Below are 22156 nucleotides of genomic sequence, written 5' to 3'. Positions count from 1 at the left end.
TAGAAACCTGCTAATATTTTAACAATTAAAACATTAACAGCAAACAATTTTACAGAATCTTTATTGTAAACAGAGGTCATTAATAGTTATTACAAACTGAATCAACTGAAAGTCAAATTGGTAACTCGACACATTTATAGGTTTATTTTTGTATGGCATAACTTGTAATCTTTGCCCCCCTCAATGCTTTAAAAAAGATTACTAAAATTATCAGCATTTCAATGTTCTCTTTTTCTTTTTTGTCAAGTTTAGCACCGTAACATTCTCATGATCTTTAAAAAAACTCACTCAAAAACTAGGTAGAACTTCCACTTTTCATTCAAAACTATCACACACAATTTGTTTTTTCAATGCAAAAAGAATACAAATAAGTATATTTTAAAATATTACAGAGCACACATACAGTCCCTACTGTGTATAGTTTTGCATTCTTCCTACCTGCCCATTAGAGAGCCCCTAAAATACCTTGCTTTCATTTCATTTGTCCCCCATGTCATTAAAATCCACCTCTAAAGGACTGTAGTTATTTAAACAAGCATGTGTCTGCCCCATCTCCTGGGATCCTGTCTTTGTCCTCTACCTCCCCCAAGTCTGTTGCTTGTCATATCAGTGCTTGATGGAGGGGAGGAATGACAGCAGAAGAGGCAAAATTAACAATTCAGTTTATAGAAAAATAGCATCTGATGGTGAGAATGAGTAGCTGAGGCTTTACTGTTATGCTAAACAGGTCACAGGTAAAATGGACAGTTTGTTCTTGTTCTGCTTCCCAGGGAATTTCCCAGGTCTACATTTCAATGAAAAAGCAAAAGCTACCTGTAAAGTGTCCTAAATTACTATACCTGTTACCTTAACAATCAGTTCTGTGAAAACATCAAAATATTCTCTCATGTCCAAAGCACTTAATGGAGATGTATCAAAAACAAGTATTTCTCAAAGAGAAGTAAAAATAGATTATTTCGTGAATTACATTCAATAAATAATACTTTGTAACATAGTGTTCTGTGGTTTTTGTAAAAATATTTACCTAAACAAACTTTCAAAACAAATCTAAATAGAGCAGACAAGTAATGAATGTAAAATTTACAAATACACTGAGCATCTGAACGAATATTCCAATGGATTTTTTCTGAACATTATTCAGATATTAAATGATACTGAATATATTCATATGGGTTCTGAATATCACGACAACAAATAACACCCAGAGGTCATAAATTTCACTCTCTTTTTTTCTTCACTTAAAAAAAAAACTTCACTCAGTAGTAGGTAGTAAGTCAATCTCTACTTTAGTATACTTTAATGACTATTCATAATCTCTAAAGTATTTGGTTTTTCTATCAGAGAGAACTGTGACAATATTGAATGCAAATTTTGTTTTTGTATTGATTTTCTTATCTATATAGTTCAAACTGGCAAGGACAGAATATTTTACTTGAATGCAGAATAGGGCCCATGATTTATCTCTTCTGCCTATTTTACAGCACACTACTTTGAGGTCTCTCTTCCTGATGTTATGTGTATCTTAATAATACCAGAGAGTTCCTTTCAAGTCAAATATAAAACACCTTAAAAATCAACTGGCTTGAGGGTTGTAATACATTATAACGGGTGGTGATGTTAGGAGCAGAGATCAATCTCATACTTACGTAAAAATTACTTATATTATTTCCTGCATTAGTACCCTTTAGTCCAGTGCTTCCTGACTTTTTACAAGGTATGGTACATATTAAAAAGGGTAATATTTGTCTGGCTTGCTGGGGTAAATCCACCAGCCATTCTGGGTCAGCAGGACTCGTCTGGGGCATGGCCTCCCCATTTCCCACTGTGCTGCCCCGAGGGCTGAGGGTATACATATCTTGGCAACCCTTTTACCCATTCAGGTACCCCAGTTGGGAAACAGGGGTAACCCACAACTAGGCCAATTTGATCTCTCTATAGTATATTTTGGAATTGGCTTAAGAAAATTTAAAATCTGACAGTGATTGGTCAGTTTTTTGACTGAGGTTGATTTATTTTCTTTTAATTAGAGTAAGCATACCTGTTTTGTTTGATTCTTATCTGCCTAGGTAAGTCTGAATTAGTCCTTGTTCATCTTTGCAAAGTTTTAAATAATTAAAACTCCAGCGCAGATAGTGAAAAGAATGCGGTATTTAGAAACAGGTCCATCTAGGTTTGAATCACATTCGAATTCCAATCCCAACTCTGCTATTTCCTCTGTAACATTAGGCAAGTTTCTTAACTTCTCTGAACCTCAGTTTCCTAATGGGTAAACTGGGAGAACAACACCTGCTTATAGAGTTGTGGTGAGAATTAGAGACATTCCATGTGCAATGCCTAGGACAATGCCTAGCACTGTAAGGTACTCAATACATGACAGTTATCATCATTTAACAGTTAAAGCTGAGATGGTGCTTTAACTTCTACCACATTGTGAGCACAATATTTATCAATATTTAATGAGTATACATTCTATCAGAGTATTTTCTTCCTAGTGCAAAACTAAGGAACCATAGTTTCTTACTAACTCCCATATGCGAAGTTCTTTAATGACCTCACTTGCATGTGAGAATATGGCTGAAAGTCAATGCACTAAAAATCTGTCTTTCCTCTTAGAAGCCAAAAGACAGAGCATGTAACATTTACTGATGGTGTACCTTTAAACATCTTAAGTGGGTCTATCCCCATTAGTTACCAAAAGCTTACTTATAGTGAGTCTGAACAGTTGCTTCAGCCCTTTGGCCTTTAGACAAGGAACAGTGGCATTTTAAAAACACTTCTTTAAAGATTAATATTGATTGTAATCACTTCTCTTAATTGTTTTAGAGAACTGTAAATTGCAGATCAGTGCAACTTAATGAAATGTATTAGAATTTAGGGTCTCTGAGACTATTTTAAACATGGAGACTATATAATAGATACAGTAGTGCTCTGCAGATAAAATAATTACGAGTTATCACAAACTCTGTAAAAACATGATTTGCATGCCTACTCTGAAAAAAAAAAAAAAGTCAAGTCACGATATGAACCTACTGACGCCCTCTCGGGTTCTTCTAATGAGTGTCTCCACAGGGGTTGTCTGAGGTCTGGCAGCCCATGTTCTGGCCCGTCACCTGTACTTTGAAGAGGGTTCCGTCAGCGCACATACAGAGCTTGTAGCGTACCCAGTCACCGCCCCCAAACTGGTCTCCGCTGGAGGAACTAGGGAGGCGAGTTGTGCTGACCATCACAGTTCCATTCAGGATGATGCTGTTTTCCTATCAGGAGAAAACTCATATGGCTTGCTTGCATCCACAAGTAGGGAGAGAACAAAATTAATAAACAAAACTCCCTGAAATCTTAGCAAGAATAGAGGGCAGCAAGAAAAAGTCATGACCCAAACAACAACAGAAAACCAAAACCAATCAAAATTCACCTAGTGACCTCTTAGTAATTGTTCACAATGTATATCAGTACACTTGTTAACACAATTTATTTCTTAATTAGTTAAAAATTATATCAAAATTCCTAAGTGCACAATAAGACTAATACTGATAAGGTCTCAGATCATTTTCATTTATTACTTCCTAAGAGAGTTTTAACCAAGCTACTGATTGATAAATTTCTGACGATAAGAAGAAAAAGACTGTTTTTCTCCTAGAGGAAAGTAATTTTAATTTCCAATGTTTTTTTGTAACACCATAAATGAAGTGAATTCAAACCATACAATTTTGAAGCCCAGGCACTCAAAGAAAACCGCCTGGAGGTTCTCTTCTTCCAGCCCACTATCCCAGGAACATTCTAGTATTGCAGACCCTCTCTTTTTCGGAACTCCTAACCCTCTCTCTCCCTTCTTCCCTTTTCTTCTTTTCATTCATTCAACAAATAATTATTAAAGGTCTCCTATGTGTCAGATACTATTCTAGGTGCTGGGGATGCAGCAGTCAACAGACAGGCAAAGTCCAAGTCCCCATTTACTGGGGAGGGGCAGACAACACCTGAAGAGGTAAAACAAACAGGACATCATCTGAGAAAAGCAAGTCAGGATAAGTAGAGAGAGAGTGGCCAGAGGATGGTCAGGGAAGGCCTCTCTGATAAGGTCACAGTCTGATGGAAACTGGATGACATGAGGGAGTAGGGGAAGTAGGTAACTGGGCAGAGGAAAGCACATATGCAAAGGCCCCAAGGTGAGGCCGTGCCTTGTGTTCTAGGAACAGAGGGGAGGCCAGAGTGGTTGAAGGACTGAGAGAGGGAGTTGACTGGTAGGTAGGAGATGAGTCAAAGAAATAACTAGGGGCCAGACACATAAGGCCAGGGAATGGACTTTGGATTTTATTCTGAATCAGATGGGAAGCCATTTGGAAGGTTCTGAATAGAGAAGTGACGATCTTTTAAAAAGGATCTCTCTGGCTGCTGTACAGAGAACTGAATACAGGGGTGAAAGACGAAGCAGGGAGACCACTTAGGAGGCTATTCTAGCAGTGCAGGCAGGAAACGATGCTGGTTTACACCATGGTGGTGGTGGTGAGAATCAGCCAGACTCTACATCTTCTGAAGGTAGAGCCCAAAGGCTTTGCTGATGAACTAATGCGTACCATTTAACAAGATGGGAACACTGAAGGAAATGCATGTTTGGGGAAGGAAGGAGGATATGAAGACTTTAGACTTGTTGACTTTGAGATGCCTATTAGATATTGAAGTGGAGAGGTAAGAAGGCAGCTGGATATGTGAATTTTACTTAGTTCAGAGGAGAAAGAAGGAGTTCCAAAGTTGAGAGTCATCAGCTTATAGAGGGTATGTAAAGCAACAAAAGTTGATTATGAAGTAATGGAAATGGCTAATTGACTATGTAGTGATAGTATATGGAATTTTCAAATTTTGTTCCAATGCTGCCATCTTGTGGTTATGTAATTTTACTTTCTTTAAATTGCTAAAGTAGTTTTTTTTTTTTTTAAATTGAAGTATAGTTAATTTACAATACTGTGTTAGTTTCAGGTGTACATCAAGGTGATTCAGCCATATATATATTTTTTCAGGTTATTTTCCATTATAGGTTATTAAATTCTTGTGGCTTATCTGTTTTATATATAGTAGCTTGTATCTGTTTTATATATAGTAGTTTGTATCTGTTAATCCCATTCTCCTAATTTATCCCTCCCTGCCTTCCTTTCCCCTTTGGTAACCATAAATTTGTTTTTAATGTCTGTTTCTATTTTGTATATAGATTCATTTGTACTGTTTCTTAGAGTCCACATGTAAGTGATATAATATTTGTCTTAGCAGTTTTTTTTAAAAAGCAGTTTGATTGATAAAATTCTTTCTAATGACTAGCCATACACTTAAAAACTAACCTCTGATATTAACTGAATTATAAAGCTAATTATCTTTTCAATACTGGCTTATTTTTTTTAACTGTGGAGAAACTGATATGTGTGTATATGTATTTCAAAGTATGTCATATTAACAACAGGTAGAATTTTCAGGTAGAAAAAAATAAAAGATTTAGGTGACTTGCTAATGGCTATAAACAAATCAATCCCATCTCTTGCTGCTTTTGAGTTTCTGACGCAGAGAACAACAGCCCCACTGTGACCATTCTTCAACACTATTATTCTCTCAGAGGAATGGCTTCTTTCTACAATGTATGTAAACAATACTCAGCATTACTATTGAGTTTCTGGCAAGAATCACGTTTTATGTTCATATTTATTATTTAGAGATTGGAACATATTCTTCATGGGGAAAAGATATTTATGAAAGTGAAAGAACTTAATTTTTTAAACTTTTTTCCTTCAAGAACTATGATTAAATTTTTTAAAAGGAAAGAACTATTTTATAAGTCCTTAGGTTTAACTTTTGTCATTTAATGCTTAGTAAAACAAATTTAATTAGCTTTAATTAGGTAGCATAGAGCAGGTGCCCAAAGACATTTTGAATAAATATACTTTGACCAGAATTGTGAGCAGGTAAAATGTTTTCGAACTTATCGCTCCCTTATATGAAAAATGTTACTTATTAAAGTTCAGATATAATCTGTGAGGCACAAAGAAAATTTTACTTTTCAACAGGTATAATAAAGGCAAAATCTTTTTCCTTTACAATTAATAATAGATGTATAAATAAAAATACATTTAATATATTTGCTAATTGATTTTCACATCACTAGACACAAAACCCATGAAGAGATGTGAAAAATCTTTAACTGAAAAAAACCCTGTCAACTTCAGGGCGTGCATACTGAGAATTCTCTTTTGGAAGCTTTTTGCTTGCTTGTTTGTTTGCCTTTTAAAATAACACAGGCATCATTATGCAAAAAAAAAATAAAATTTAGAAAATAACAGGCAAGCAGAAATAAAATGAAAATCATCTGTTACCCTGCTACCCATAACTAACCATTGTTGACATTTTGGCATACCCTTCTAGGTTGCTATAAACATACACATAATCTGAAAAATAAAAATGAGATATTTCACAGATTGTTTTATAACTTTCTTTCACTTCATAATCCATTTTGAACATCTTTCCATGTCCAAAAAATACAACTACATTATCATTTTTCATAACTCTTTTTCCACATAAGGACTTATGTACCCAAGAATCTAATAATTCTCTTAAAATCAAAAAATACTCACAGCCTTTAACTCCATATTACCACCCATGTGAAATTCAATGGTTTTGCCCATAATGAATACTCCTTCATTTCCACGCACAATAGCACGCCCATCAACTTTTATATTTAAATCACTAGTAGCATTGCTGGTAATCTGAAGATTAAAAAAAAAAGTAGTGATGAAGAGTTTCTACATTAAAGTGAGGATTATTATTAGAGATAGAGGAGGCGTTTCAATGACAACATATGAAAGGCAAGTGTTTTAATTCACATTTTACACATGTAGAGATAAAGAGAGATGATTTGATAACGGTCACATAAACTAGTTGATGACAAATCTAGAACTAATCCTTTCCGCTGCTCTGGAGTCACTTCTTTCATAGCATTTTATCAGTAAAGCTGCCTCTGCCCCCGCCACCTCACACACTTTGTAACTTTAGATAATAATTCTCTTCCATTAATAAAGCAAGGAAAATAAATCATACCCTTTCAGTAGATGCTTTTTGAACATTCAAACTCTTCACTCCACTTGGCAAACGAAACTCATGAGTTTCATAGTCTGTGCTGAATAAGATATTTTGAGTCCTTGGGTCGAAAAACTGCACACCAATGTCACTTATAATAGAAGTTTTGTTCTTTTCTACACTGAGCTTTGTTGTCCCTTGCTGAAAAACAATCTTCAGAAAAACACTTTATCATGAATATGTTTTTGAACAAGACTGCATCCAAAATTCATCAAGAACATTATAAGAAAACTCTACAATAGCAGGCTTAACTCCTAATAATTTTAACTGCCTCTCTCTGACTCCCTCCACCCACTTGGGAGAATAGTCCTTTAAAACGAGGCCTTAACATGCTTATTTGCTGTAATGCTTGGCAGACACAGATGATCGCAGAGCACAGGGGCCCAGAGCTAAGACGGGCAGGGGCAGTAAGGATACCTCCTTGAGGTTCTGGTCAGTTGAAAACCTACGTTATAGTAGCCACTTGACAGGGGCTGCCACTGACTAGACTGGCATATTCTCTTCCAGACTCCCAGAGAGTAGAGGGTATTCTAACCTGGGAAGGTGCTTTTTTAAATGGTTTCCTCATATGGAGGAGAAAAGAGTAAACTACATATTCTTACAGTAATTATATCTATCACAGAAAATGCTACCATGGGACAAAATCTAGAATATTAAGAAAGTATCTAACATTAATAGATGAGAAGACCAACAATATTATTAAATATATTATGAATTTTCTCTAAAGGAAAGTATCCATTTCCAGTAATCAACTCTAGGTTTTTACGAAGAATTTTTCTCTAATGTTCCTCAATTAATGTGGTTACTTACAGGCTGGTTGTTGCCAGTGATGACTAAATTTTCATTTCGCCTTCCTCCTACTGTGCTCTTATAAAGAGGATGTATAACTCCCATGTCAGATACTTGCTTAAATCGAAGCAGACCACTTTCATGAAACTCCATGCTGTCACAGCCATTTGGTCCAATGCGAATCACAGCCCAGATAACAAGCGTTACCTAAAAAAGAAATCAAGCCCACTGTTAATAGGTAGCATACATTTAACATAATCAGTAAACAAATAAGAAAGATAGCTGCCAAAGGATTAAACTTCTTAAAGTGTTTCATCAATGAGATGAACACATCAATTGGGTTTCCACTTACAAACAAAACCAATTTTATTTTTATCAAGGTATTACATACCAATAACTAAAAGTCAAAAAGTGCTAAAGGATCTATAATAAAAAAAAAAAGAGCAGTTTATTTCTTCTACCTCCCCTATATCTCGTCCAGGAACAACCACTTTTCAACAATCTTAGCTATTTCGTCTAGAATTTATCTCCATATTTCTAAATATAAGTATATGTTATTTCTTCACTGATCAATTTTAGGTTGTATCTATCAATTTTCTATTTTAGCAGATGAGAATTTTAGCTCATTTCTATTTCTTCTCCTCCAACTCCAATCTCAAGTTTTGGTTAAATCCATGTTCAGTATTTTCAGTATTACAACAATATAAATATTGTTCACTGCTAAGCCAAATACTGTACTATGATGGCAGTTCCCTTCTTGTACTTTGTGTCTTTCAGAGTTTTATATTTGTCCTTCTTTCATTTGCTTAGTTTCTTTGAAAATCAGACTAAGTTTTTTCAAACTCTCCAACATTTCCATAAAATGTCTCTTAATAAAATGTTCTAAAAGTCCAAACCTCCCAGAAAATGTATTTAGTTATATTTTCCTCTCCCAGGAAATCTTTCTGGAATGAATCCTCATCTTCTTGCTCCAGTCTGAGCTCCTGCCCTCTGGGTCTGTTGTATGGTTGTAATCATGAGCTTTCCCTTCACTTTCATGCTGGAACTTCCTTTCGTCTTTCTCCCATGCAGGGTACCCAGTTTCCGGTATTCCGGTATGTTGTCTTCAACATTCTCGGTTTTGTACCTTCTTTTGGTAGAGCACATTGTCCCGTGGCTTCCTTAGAAAGAATGTACATGAAGTAAATATTTTTTGAGAGTGTGCGTGGCTAAAACAATGTCTCTATAATTCCTCACATTTGACTGATAGTTTAGCTTGGTATGCATTTCTAGATTTGAAATTATTTTCTCTCTGAATTTTGAAGGTCCTTGCTTTCTTGCCTTCTAGTTTCCAGCACTGCTTTTGACAGGTCCGATGCCACTCTGATTTTGTGTTCTTCATACAAAACCTGTCTTTTTAATTCTCTGGAAGATTTTAGAATCATCTCTTTATTCCTGGTCTTCTTAAATTTCACAGTAATAGCCTTGGTGTGAGTCTTTTTTTAATGCATATGCTGGATCCAGAATGGTAGTTTTCAACCTGTCCTAGGGATCTTTCTTTATTTATTTGATAACTTTCTTCCCATTGTGTTTTTTCTTCTCTCTTTCTAAAACTCCTATTAACAGAATGTTCCTGGATTGATTCTTTAATTTAGTTGAATTTTGTGGAAGATTTTCTTTTATCTTCCAATGTCTGTCTATCTATCTGTCTATATCTATCCATCCATCCATCCATGTATGTGTATTTCTATGAGTTCTTCCATATTCTTTAACTGCTTCTGTTTAATGGCATGGTATCCTTGTTTAATGGATGCAATATCCTCTGACTTCTCTGAAGCTATTGATTGTGTGTTTTAATTTTTTTAAGTTTCCTGTCATTTGTTGCCTTCTCTCCACTTCCCTGAATTCCCACTTTCCCCATGGTTTGGGTGCTTTTGATCTCAATCATTTCTCAATTCTGGGAGCTTTCCATAAAAATCTACTGACCCCTGGTGGCTCTGTGTTCATAGTTAACAGAGCGGTTATAAAAAGCTCAGGGAAAGTTCTCTGGGTGGGGTGGCACTTGTGACTGACAGGCTTCACAGTAGGGAGGTTAGGTGGCTTTTTCACAGGGACCTGCCAAGTGTATCTTCAGGTCTTTTCTCTATGTTCTTCAGTTTCTCCAGAGCAGGCTATTTTATCTCTTGCTGGGGGATGTAAGCCTGGTACAGGGAGCTGGAGGTGGAGGATGAGGATAAGGGAGCCTCAGTGCTCAGGATACAGGCTTTCCTGCCTTCAGTGTGGAAACCCATCCCTACTCTCCTCTTGGCAATATCCTCAGGCAGAAAGCATCCCCTCTGGTTCAGTGTGGGGTTAGGAGGGCTGGCTGCCTAACTGCTGCCTGGAAGGAGAAGGGAGGCTGGGGATCGCATGCCTCCTTCCATGGACTTTTCAAACAAGCTCTCTGTTTTCAGTTCCCCCTTCACTCCTCCTGCTTTTCAAGGCACTTGTACTCCCAGTTCCCGAGGCTTTTCAGGATTCTGCAAGGCACTTCCACCAATGCCCCCTGCAACCCTCTCTCCCAACATGCAGTTTCTCTTCTCTGGTAAGGTATTTGCCACTCCTCCTTTTTGTCTTCATATATTACGGTTTAGGATTTCGGTTGCCTCCCAATTTCTTCCAAGATATTTCTGGTTCTTGACATTGTCATCTTAGGATGAGCTTTTAAAGCAGAAGGGGATGAAAATGTCTTTTTTTTTTTTTTTGCCATCTTAACCATAACTTTCCAAAAAAATAAATTTCTAAAATAAAATAAATTCAGAACATGTGCTCCTAGTAAAGCTATTTACAGTATCAGCTCTTTTTGATTTAAGTGAAGAATTAGACACAAATGTTTTGGATGTACATAAAATACAATGGACTGGTTTGAGAGTATTAGAAGTAAAAAAATACAGTAGTAAGTGAAATTATGTTAGAACTGCTGCATCCATGTTCATGATTGGTCTCAGGGATACCAATAATCACTCTCTGAAAATATCTATCCACACACATGCCAGAGGGGTTCAGATTTAACGCCCAGGTAGTTACAACCTTGGATTAAAAGTCTTCTTCAAGAAAGCAAATATCTTTGGAAAAGGCAACACACCAGCTCCTCACACCTTAGTGTAAACCAGTCTACCTCAGATCCTTTCATTCTTTTATAACAGAGATTTAGGACTACAAAATATAACCCTTTACTGCCATCCAAGGTTTACAATTTTAAAATCTAGCTGAGGAGGCAAGAGCAAATTTTGGAAAAGTTGAATGAAAACAGGAAGGAGTATATTTTTAGGAGAGATGAAGGCAGTAAAATCATCTTGACAAAGGTCTCTTCCATTGAGTTGACTCTAACCTTTTAAAAGTTGTCTTTTATTTTTAAAAATTAATTAATTAATTATTTTTGGTTGCGTTGGGTCTTTGTTGCTGGCGAGTGGGGGCTACTCTTTGTTGCAGTGTGCGGGTTTCTCATTGCGGTGGCTTCTCTTGTTGTGGAGCATGGGCTCTAGAGCACAGGTTCAGTAGTTGTGGCGCACGGGCTTCATTGCTCCGCGGCATGTGGGATCTTCCCGGACCAGGGCTTGAACCCGTGTCCCCTGCATTGGGGGAAGCCCTAAAAGTTAAGTCTTTTAAAGGAAAGAGTCCATGAACATTTTTTTCTAAATAAAATTAGTGCATGGCAATATTAACATACTAGGTTTTCATATAGAAAATATTCATTAAAATTCAATAAGAGATAAAACATATACAGGCATACTTCAGAGAAATTGTGGGTTTGGTTCCACATAACAGCAATAAAGCGAATGTTGCAATAAAGCAAGTCCACACAAACTTTTTTGGTTTCCAAGTGCATATAAAACTTATGGCTACACTATACTGTAGTCTATTACGTGTGCAACAGGATTATGTCTAAAAAAACTATGTATAGGGAATTCCCTGGCAGTCCAGTGGTTAGGACTTGGCGCTCTCACTGCCGGGGTCCTGGGGTCCGATCCCTGGTTCGGGAACTAAGGTCCTGTATAAGCCACGCGATGCGGCTGAAAAAACCAAAAAACCAAAACCCAAAAAAACCAATGTGCATACCTTAATTAGAAAATACTTTTTTGCTAAAAAATGCTAACCATCACCTGAGCGTTTAGCAAGTTGTAATCTCTTTGCTGGCGGAGGGTCTTCCCTTGACGCTGACGGCTGCTGACTAACCAGGGTGGTGGTCACTGAAGGCTGGGGTGGCTGGGGCCATTTCTTCAAGTAAGACCACAATGAAGTCGGCTGCACTGACTCTTCCTTCCATGAACGATTTCTCTGTAGCATGTGATGCTGTTTGGTAGCGTTTCAGCCACAGTAGAACTTCTCTCAAAATTGGAGTCAATCCTCTCAAATCCTGCCACTGCTTTATTTAATTTCTTTCTTTCTGTTGGGGGTATCTCACAGGTATGTCTATTCATGCTCGAGGACAGCGGCACTGCTACAAGTGTGCATGATGTCCCACATTCCCACAATACGGCCAGACCAACGTCCCATCCAAGTAAAGCTGGTTAACGATGACCACGAGCAGGAGTAGGACTGGAAGCTTTCAAGGCTTTACTTCTTTTATCAGCACTCCTGATTTTATAAACGATGAAGCCCGTCAACCCCACTCCGACCCAAATCTCCTGGTAAACTTAGGTACAGCAGGGCTGCACGGAGATGCAAACATTCTTAAGGCTTGGAAGCAGCTCAGGCAGCCCCTGCCACTGCCTTATCAACTAAGTTTATGGAATAGTCTAAATCCTTTATTGTCATTTCAATAATCTTCACAGCATCTCCACCAGGAGTAGATTCCATCTCAAGAAAACACTTTCTTTGCTCATCCATAAGAAGCAACTCCTTATCCTTTAAAGTTTTATCATGAGATGGTAGCAATTCAGTCACATCTTCAGGCTCCACTTCTAATTCTAATTATCTTGCTATTTCTATCACATCTGCAGTTACTTGCTCCACTGAAGGCTTAAACCCCTCAAAGTCATCCATAGGGCTGGAATCAACTTCTTCCCAACTGCTGTTAACTTTGATATTTTGACCTCTTCTCATGAACTGCTAATGTTCTTAATGGCATCTAGAATGATGAATCCTTTCCAGAGGCTTTTCAACTTACTTCACCTAGATCCATCAGAGGAATCATTATCTATGGCAGCTATAGCCTTAAAAAATGTATTTCTTAAATAATAAGACCTGAAAGTCAAAATTATTGCTTGATCCGTGGGCTGCAGAATGGATGTTGTGTTAGCAAGCATGAAAACAACACTAATCTCACTGTACATCTCCATCAGAGCTCTTGGGTGGCCAATGCATTGTCCATGAGGTGTAATATTTTGAAAGAAATCTTTTTTTTTCTGAGCAGTAGATCTTAACAGTGGGCTTAAAATATTCAGTAAACTATGTTGTAAACAGGTGTGCAGTTATCCAGATTTTGTTGTTCCGTTTACAGAGCCCAGGCAGAAGTAGATTTAGCATAATTCTTAAGGGCCCTAGGATTTTCCAAATGGCAAATGAGCACTGGATTCAACTTGAAGTCACTGCCTGCCTTAGCCCCTAACGGAGAGTCACCCTGTACTTTGAAGCTTTGAAGCCAGGCGCCGACTTCTCGTCTCTAGCTGTGAAAGTCCAAGATGGCATCTTCTTCTAATAGAAGGCTCTTTTGTTTGCATGGAAAATTTGTTGTTTAGTGTAGCCACCTTCATTACTTATCTTAGCAAGATCTTCTGGATAAGTTGCTGCAGCTTCTACATCAGCACTTGCTGCTTCGCCTTGTACTTTTATGTTATGGAGACAGCTTCTTTCTTTAAACCTCATGAACCAACCTCTGTTAGCTTCGAACTTCTTCTGCAGCTTCCTCACCTCTCTCAGCCTTCAGAGAATTGAAGAGAGTTAGGGCCTTGCTCTGGATTTGTCTTTGACTTGAGGGAATATTGTCGTTGGTTTGATCTTCTACCCAGACCAGTAAACCTTTCTCCATATCAGCAATAAGACTGTTTTGCTTTCTTATCATTCATATGTTCCCTAGAGTAGGACTTCTAATTTCCTTCAAGAACCTTTCCTTTGCATTCACAACTTGGCTAAGTATTTGGCGTAAGAGGCCTAGCTTTCAGCTGATCTCAGCTTTTCACGTTGCCTTCCTCACTAAGCTTCATCATTTCTAACTTTTGATTTAAAGTGAGGGACACCTGCAACTCCTCCTTTCACTTGAACACTTAGAGGCCATTGTAGGGTTATCTCAGGGAATAGGGAGGTCCGAGAAGAGGGAGAGAAACGGGGAACGGCCAGTGAATGGAGCAGTCAGAACGTACACAACATTTATCAATTAAATTCACCATCTTACATGGATGTGGTTAGTGGCAACCCCCCAAAATTACAATAGTAACATTAAAGATCACTGATCACAGCTCACCATAACAAATATACTAATATTGAAAAAGCTTGAAATATTGTGAGAATTACCAAACTGTGACATGGAGACTGAAGTGAGCAAATGCGGTTGGGAAAATGGCACCGACAGATGTGCTTGATGCAGGGTTGCCACAAACCTTCAATTTGTGAAAAACGCAGTATCTGCAAAGTGCAATAAAGCTAAGTGCAATAAAACAAGGTATGCTTGTACAGAAAAGCAGAAAGAGGGTCCTGAAAGAAATGATAGGAAGAGAGTCCATGATTTGACTAAAAAACAGAAGAAAAATTCCCCATGGTAATTAAGAAAAGAATATTCTGTACTAAATACTCACAATTAAATTGATGACAGCCAGAATAAACAGGAGGATAATCACACAGATGGCTAAGCTGCCCTTTCTCCCTCTCAGCCCCGTTTTATGCAGGCGATCTTCATCAATTGGAATATACCCGGCTTTAAAGTTACTGTTGTGCTCTTTATTGATGTTCCTTCTTTCAACGGCCTTCTCACGCATGGACTTCTTTACAGGACCATTGGAACTTGGCTAAAAACGAAATACAACACAATGGAGCAGCTATACCCTCTCTTTTTGATGCATTTATTTGTTAGGTGCAAATTCATAACTAAAGAAAGCTGAATTGGTTAGTGATGTATTTTCCACCAATAAACCTCAAGTCACGTTGAGTTGCAGGCTCCAAGTAAGGACATGACTGTGCTGAGAAGGGTCAGAGAGAAGAACCTTCAGTGTGACCATCTGATAACATATTTCCACTGTCTGCTTTGAATAGTCCTACTGTCAGTAAACTGAACAGCTAGCTCATTTGGGGGAAGAGTTAACATACACATTCTACAGTGGGTAATCTTCTTTTAATGAATGATTTATAAAGATTTGTTTAATTGTATATAGTTTTTCATTTATATGAAAATAATTTGGAAAGGCTAATACACTTTATTTATCACTCCAATTGGCTAAAGTTAACATTATCCTAGACTAGCAGTTTTCAAAATACGGGCTGGGAAGCCCTGGAGGGGTCCCCTGAACTCTTTCAAGTGTCTGGAGGGTGCAAATTATTTTCAAAATAACACTAAGATGTTATTTTCTTTTTTTACTCTTCTTCTCCCATGAATATGCAGATGACACTTGAACAACACGGATTTGAACTGCATGGGTCCACCTATATGTGGATTTTTTTCAGTAAATATAGTGGAAAAAAATTTGGAGATTTGTAACAATTTGAAAAAACTTGCAGATAAACTGTGTAGCCTAGAAATATCAAAAAAATTAAGAAAAAGGTGTGTCATGAATCCATAAAATATATGTAGATACATAAGTGTAGTGATATTTAATATAAAATAATGCTAGTTTTCTTACTGTTTTATAACTCTGTTTTCAAAGAATTACATTACTGTACAGTCTCTCTCTCTCTCTCTCATAACTGGAGAAATTGTGTATCAGCCTATCATCCCATGTAACTGGTTTTTTAAAAAAGATATTATGAATATGACTGTGATACTCTATGCCATAAAAAATTTTATTACGATCCTTTCATTAGTGTATAGGTTAGGCTACTGTGAAGGAAGTGTACTGATTACACGAGGCTACTGTAAAGCAACCATACTGCTGCTTCTTCGTTATCAATGCATGAATCGTTATGCACGTAAATAAATATGAATTTCTTTTCCACATTATCTTTTAATTTTTGATGTCCAGTGTTAGTAATATGTATAACATCTATAGTGTTTTGTACCATATAAGACAATATTGATGTAGGTGCTGACAGATGATTCATCTTGTAAACAGATGACATAAATTTATGGTATCGATAAAGACAGTACAGTACTGTAAATGTATCTTCTCCTTCCTTATGATTTTCTTAATAACATTGTCTTTCCTCTAGCTTACTTTATTGTAAGAATATGGTATATAACAAATATAACATACAAAATACATGTTAATTGACTGTTTATGTAACCAGTAAGGCTTCCGGTCAACAGCATTCTATTAGTTTAGGTTTTGGGGGAGTCAAAAGTTATACGTGAACTTTTGACTGTGTGGGGATCATTCCAGGGTCAACTGTACAGTGAAGCTTCCAGAGGCTACATGACCATATGTGATGACATCATTGCTCTAACAGCTAATGGAATGTGTGTTTGTATATTCCTGTGTTTACAAAATTTCTCAGTTTTAATTTCTAATATGGTAAGTATCAACAGATATAACCCACATAAACAAAAGCTCTTTGGGATTCTCAGTCATTTTTAAGAGTATCAAGAGGGGGACTTCCCTGATGGTCCAGTGGTCAGGACTTTGCCTTCCAACGCAGGGGGTGCGGATTTGATTTCTGGTCGGGAAGCTAAGATCCCACATGCCTCACGCCAAAAAACCAAAACATAAAACAGAAGCAATATTGTAACAAATTCAATAAAGACTTTAAAAATGGTCCACATCTAAAAAAAAAGAAAAAATCTTAAAAAAAAAGAGTGTAAAGAGAACCTGAGACCAAAGAGTTTGAGAACCTCTGACTTTCGACTATGGTTGAAAGACATTTTAGGTAATAATCTGGTATATCATGAACACAAAAGGAAGGAGTAGGGGCTTCCCTGGTGGCGCAGTGGTTGAGAATCTGCCTGCCAATGCAGGGGACACAGGTTCGAGCCCTGGTCTGGGAAGATCCCACATGCCGTGGAGCAACTTAGCCCGTGTGCCACAACTACTGAGCCTGTGCGTCTGGAGCCTGTGCTCCGCACCAAGAGAGGCCGCGATAGTGAGAGGCCTGCGCACCGCAATGAAGAGTGGCCCCCGCTTGCCGCAACTAGAGAAAGCCCTCGCACAGAAACAAAGACCCAACACAGCCAAAAATAAATAAATAAATTAATTAATTAAAAAAAAAAAAAAGGAAGGAGTAGAATGGAATACTGCCCAATTTTCATATTTTTCAGAGCTCTGAGAAAATTAATTTGTTGAATAGGCATTTATTAAGCACTTTATGCTTAAACACTAATATTATAAATAGGAATACAAAAGAAATATAGGACAAGATCCTTATCCTCCAGATATTACAAATGTGATTTGGGTACACAAAACAGTTGGCAATGCAATAAAATGCTCTGTATATTCAGATGCCAAAATCAATAGTTTAGACAATACATGCTGTGGAGTTCATGGGAGAAGAGACAGGAGGGCTTGGAGTTGTCAGGGAAACCAGAAGGAGTAGGTGGGTCAAATCTGGCAATGAAGGCAGAATCAAGTTGGAAATGGAGGATAGGTTGTGAAACTTTTTGGACATCTGGGTACAAACTCTAGTCTTTATGTCTGCTTATTTGGGAGTCACTGGAAGTCTCTGAAGATGAATGACATACGTTTCAGGATGCTAAATGTGTGGGCATTTGTAGGAGACACAGGAAAGAGGAAAACCAGCAAGTAGGCTGTTGGGATGTTGTAGTAATGGAGGCCTGAAGTATTGAGGGCCTAAACTAAGGTGGGATGAAAAAGGATAGATTTAAAATATACTTCAAGAGAAGAGTTAAGTAAATTTGTACCAGGTTAAAAAAAAAGCCCCTCATGTTTACTGAATGGTGACTACTTAAATATGGGGAATGAAGCAGGGAGAAGATTTTACACATGTTGCATTTGAACTGATTGAGAAATAAGCGCCTGCTTTAAAGGCAATGGGAAGGATGGGATGCGGAATTAGGTCGGTCAGGACTAGAAATACAGATTTGAGAGTCTTCACCTTCAAGGTAAATTAAATCTATGAGACTACATCAGTTTGCTGTAAAAAACAGTATAGAGGAAGAGAATAAAGAGCCCAGGATGTACCCTTGGAAAACTTTAAATGTGCAGAAACAGTGGAAAATGAGAAATACAAGAAAACTACGGAGGTGCAGTGTCGCTGAATTTGTCAAGAAGTGCCTCTGTGACTTTCAAATACGAACTCTGAGTAGCAAATTGGTAAGCAGGAATAGTCCTGAAAGGATGCCAGCATGTATGCATTTATTTTCAAGTCCAGAAAGACAAAAGTGTTAAGACAGAACACTAACTATAGGATTATGTACTGTTGGAGGAAAATTGTGCTCGTTCTTGTTGTTCTTAGTATCTCTCCATCCTCTCCTCACAACAATTTGCAGGAAGACTTGTATGTCTGATGGCAGAGGGAAAGATGCCAAGAAGGGCAAAGGTCAAAGATCTCAAAGTAGGGCAGAATAATGAGGGAAATAAGATCTTTCAGGAGATAGGAAAGAAAAGTGATAGTACAGGAGAAAACAATCTTAAAGGGTGGGTTCCCACCTCATTGAAATGGTTCACACCAAGAAGAGAAAAAAAATTCTTCTTTTCCCTGGGGATGTAAAAGGCAAGGTCATCTGCCAAGAAAGAGTGGAGAGGGCAGCTGGAATCTTATTGTGGTGGCAGGGGTAGCAGGCTGGTTGAGGGCTTATGGAAAATGGAAAAAGACAGGAATAATCATTGTGAGTAATGTGGCAGACAAAAATTTTTTAATTCCACAAAGCGGTAAGAAAGGCTCTGTAGAAGATAATTCAATCTACTCAACAGATTTAACACAAAACAAGTTGCTGAATACAGTTGTGTAGGTTGTATATCTGCATGAGGTACAACAGCTATGAGGGTGCATTGACACTCAAACATTTTAGAGTTGAATATGCATTTTGACAGCCGAAAGCAGTAAAATACCTTAGGGGAAGTGTGCTTGCTTCTAATTTTCACAGACACAGTATGGGTTTATGACAGTGCTGACAGGTGGGCAATTTAAAAATCTTAGCCAGAGTTTGAATATAGGTCTACATTATAGAGAGACAGGGCAAAACTTACCCTCCTGAGATGCATTCTTTAATTTTCTCTGCCAATTCATGTACAGTATTGTATTTCATTTGATATACTTACCATTTACTGAGGAGTTACTATATGTCAGATGCTCCAGACTACCAAGATGAGCAAGGCAGAGCAGCTACCCTCAACAAACTTACTTATAGGCCAGCAGAGTAGATAGACAGGGTCACTAGCAATTGCAGTTCAACATGGCAAGTGCTGTCGTACAGCAATGCACACAATACTGAAAGAGTGCAGAAGAGGAATGCCACTCGACTTGGCGAGCAGGGGCATCAGTTGAAGGTTTTTAAGAAAAGTTGGGGGCTTCAGTTGAATCTTGAAGGACAAACAGGAGTTAGCCAAGCAAAGTACAGAGAAAGGCATTCCAGGCAGAGGGAACAGCATGGGAACTTTGAGTATAAGTCATCTCTGTAAACTAATTTTGGTAGCTTTATGTGGATGGTGAAGAGGATGAGTATAGGAATGGGACAAAAATTGAGGTGAGATGTGGTTAGGGGCTAGAAAATGAGTGGACATTAAGTATCACATCAAGAATGATGAAGTTTATCCTGAAGGCAATGGGGAACTACTGAAGATTTCAAATAGGTCAGTGATATAATCAGATCTGCATTAGAGCAAAATCAAACCAAAAAGAGATGAACTGGAACAGAAGAGTTTAGAGATGGAGATTTCAACAGCAGGTTTCTCTAACAGTCCAAATGAAGGCTTGACTGAGCTTTGGCGCTGCAGATGAAGAGAAGATTGGGGAGAAGCCTTAAGAGGTAGAACCTAAAGGACCTGGTGATTGACTGGATGTGAGTGTGACTTAGAGGCATCTATGATGACTCCCAAGTAGGACCTGCTACATAATTTGTGGGGTCCAGAGCAAAAAGAAAATGTGAGGTCCTTTGCTCAAATATCAAGCTTGGGACAGCAGAGCATTAAACCAAGTGCGGGTCCCTTCTGAGTTCCCTTGAACCCGCCCTGCTCCCAAATTTGTGGCGAGGTGAACCAAGTGAATGGATGGCTGTAACCCTTTTAATGGTGAATATGATCCAATCCAACATTTTTGAGCTTGGGGTGCCTGTGGAAAATTCAGTTAAGTTCAGGCTGGAGACATAAACTCCAAGTAGTAGAGAAGTAGAGATTGAGGAATGGATCAGATTGCCCAGTGCAGGTGTAAAGCAAGAACAGAAGTTCGGTGGAACTTCAAGAGCATCAACAGGTGATGCAGATGAAAAAAGAACCATCTAAAACGGGCACTGATGGGAAATCAGGAAAGCCAAGGGACAATTTTAACCTCAACAACTGCAAGAAGCTTTGTCTCCTTTCAATTTCACTCATTCCTTTAGATTTTATTTTTATTGTTAGGACCTGTAGCTTGCCTACCATCTTTAGCTGATTTTTCTGCATTTATCTGACAGTTTGACTTTAAGCTTTGAAGGCAGATGTCATGTCTTTTATTTTTTATGTCCCTCAGAATGACTGGTCCAGTGATATCTATCTACTATGTCTCTAAAAGCTGTTAATTGCCTAAGAAAATCTTTCCAGTTCTGGAAACAGAATGTTGGCTACTTGACTTGTGTATTTTTTCAGCAGTGTTGAAGAATGAGACTTTCCCAAAGAAACTATCATACACCACAGTTTCTTTTTAAAAGGAAATAACAGTTAAGGGGAAAAAGTGACTATCAAAATTATTTTTATTATAACAAATCACCCTAGTAACTACAGGTATGTATGTATGTGTGTGTGTATGTAAATGTGCATGTGTGCCTATGCATAGCTTGCTTTTTGTAAGAAAACAGCCTGTTAAACTATTATTCTAAGTTACCCGTTTACAATGCAGATCAGGAAATACTTGATAAAGCATTTAAAAAAATGATTTTAAACCAACTGGATAGGAGACAGTTTTATATTGGTGACTGTCTCCAAAAGCCAAAGCGGGAGGAGAAACGTGGATGTCAGCATATGGGGATGGCAAACAAGAAGGGGCTGCAAGCTGACACCCAGGCAACAGCTGAGTGTTTCTTGGCTGGTGTCAGGGGAGGCTCTTGGATCGCTGGCTGGGGTTATTTTTGCCTGCATCTTCGCTGGCCACCGAGCAGGGCATGTCCCCGGCACGTCCTGGCCCAGGCTCCCGGCTGCCACGGCCGCCTCCCGGGCCCTCAGGACAGCGACCCCTCCTCACCCCGCCGACGGACAGCCAGGCCAGGCCGAGGGCCGGGTCTGGCTCCCCCCTTCTCCGCCCCGGGGCCCCTGCCTGGGGTCCCGCCCGGCCTTTGCCAGCATCGCGGACTGCGGACAGCTCCTCCCGCCCCGCCCCACCCCGCCCCACCCCGCGGAGTCATGCCGGCCGGCCCTAGGCGGGCCCCGCCGGCAGCACCCCGGCCGCCGCTGGCCCTCCAGCGCCCGGCCGCGGCGGGGCTCACAGACCTGCTCGGCTGCCGCCACCGCCGAAGCAGCGGCCGCCGCCGCCGCCGCCGCCGCCGATGCCGCCATGTTCCAGCGCTGGCCGCCGCCGCCGCCACTACCACCGTCCTCCCCGCCGCGGCCGCACCCCGCTCGCCTGCGCCTGCGCCCTGGAGGGGCGGGAGGGGACCCAGCCCCTCACCGCCTCTCCCCTCCTCCAACCTTGCCCCGCCCCGGCAGGGAGGTTCCGAGCCCGAGGCTGCGGCGAGGGCCCGGCGCCCAGGCGGTGGCCTCCGGGCGCGTCTTCCCACGCACCGGGATTCCACGCGACCTCGGGCTGCCTCTGGATTCCTCCAAAAGGGCGCCCTCAAAATACAGAAGACGCCTCTCCCTTTCCCCTCCATTCCCCATCACGAGGGGCAGGTGCCACCCCGAGTCCTCCTTGCTGCACGGGCCGGGATCTCCCTGGAGAGAGGAGAGTACGCGTGGACGAGGAAGGTGGTGATAATGTGGCCAAAGTTAACAAGTTCCCGATTAGGTATCGAAAATCTTGAGAACCGAGACCCCTTAAGAGGACATACAATCACTTCCCGAGACCCCTTAAG

General features: G+C 39.4%; 1 protein-coding gene across 1 annotated transcript; it reads right to left on the bottom strand.

Annotated features, from left to right (window-relative positions):
• Positions 1-44: 44 nt before the first annotated feature.
• Positions 45-21734, bottom strand: SGCB (sarcoglycan beta). The gene is made up of 6 exons (XM_057546747.1): positions 21576-21734; positions 14652-14861; positions 7921-8106; positions 7072-7263; positions 6609-6740; positions 45-3254 (listed from the first exon to the last, which is right to left on the bottom strand). Exons 1-6 carry the CDS (start codon positions 21639-21641, stop codon positions 3051-3053), a joined length of 990 nt encoding a protein of 329 aa, XP_057402730.1. The 5' UTR covers positions 21642-21734; the 3' UTR covers positions 45-3050.
• Between the last annotated feature and the right edge of the window lie 422 nt (positions 21735-22156).

This window comes from Balaenoptera acutorostrata, chromosome 5, assembly GCF_949987535.1.
Source record: "Balaenoptera acutorostrata chromosome 5, mBalAcu1.1, whole genome shotgun sequence".
NCBI lineage: Eukaryota > Metazoa > Chordata > Mammalia > Artiodactyla > Balaenopteridae > Balaenoptera > Balaenoptera acutorostrata.
Note: the sequence above shows the minus strand (reverse complement) of the source record. Positions and strands in the feature narration are given on the sequence as shown.

What these genes read in the sequence shown, in the direction of transcription:
- SGCB (XM_057546747.1), bottom strand. Translation starts at nt 21,641, where the DNA reads ATGGCGGCATCGGCGGCGGCGGCGGCGGCGGCGGCCGCTGCTTCGGCG. An exon ending in TCACTGGCAACAACCAGCCT is followed by an intron (nt 7,264 to 7,920) that starts GTAAGTAACCAC and finishes GTTTTTCTGAAG; the next exon opens with ATTGTTTTTCAGCAAGGGAC. An exon ending in GTAATATGGAGTTAAAGGCT is followed by an intron (nt 3,255 to 6,608) that starts GTGAGTATTTTT and finishes TTCTCCTGATAG; the next exon opens with GAAAACAGCATCATCCTGAA.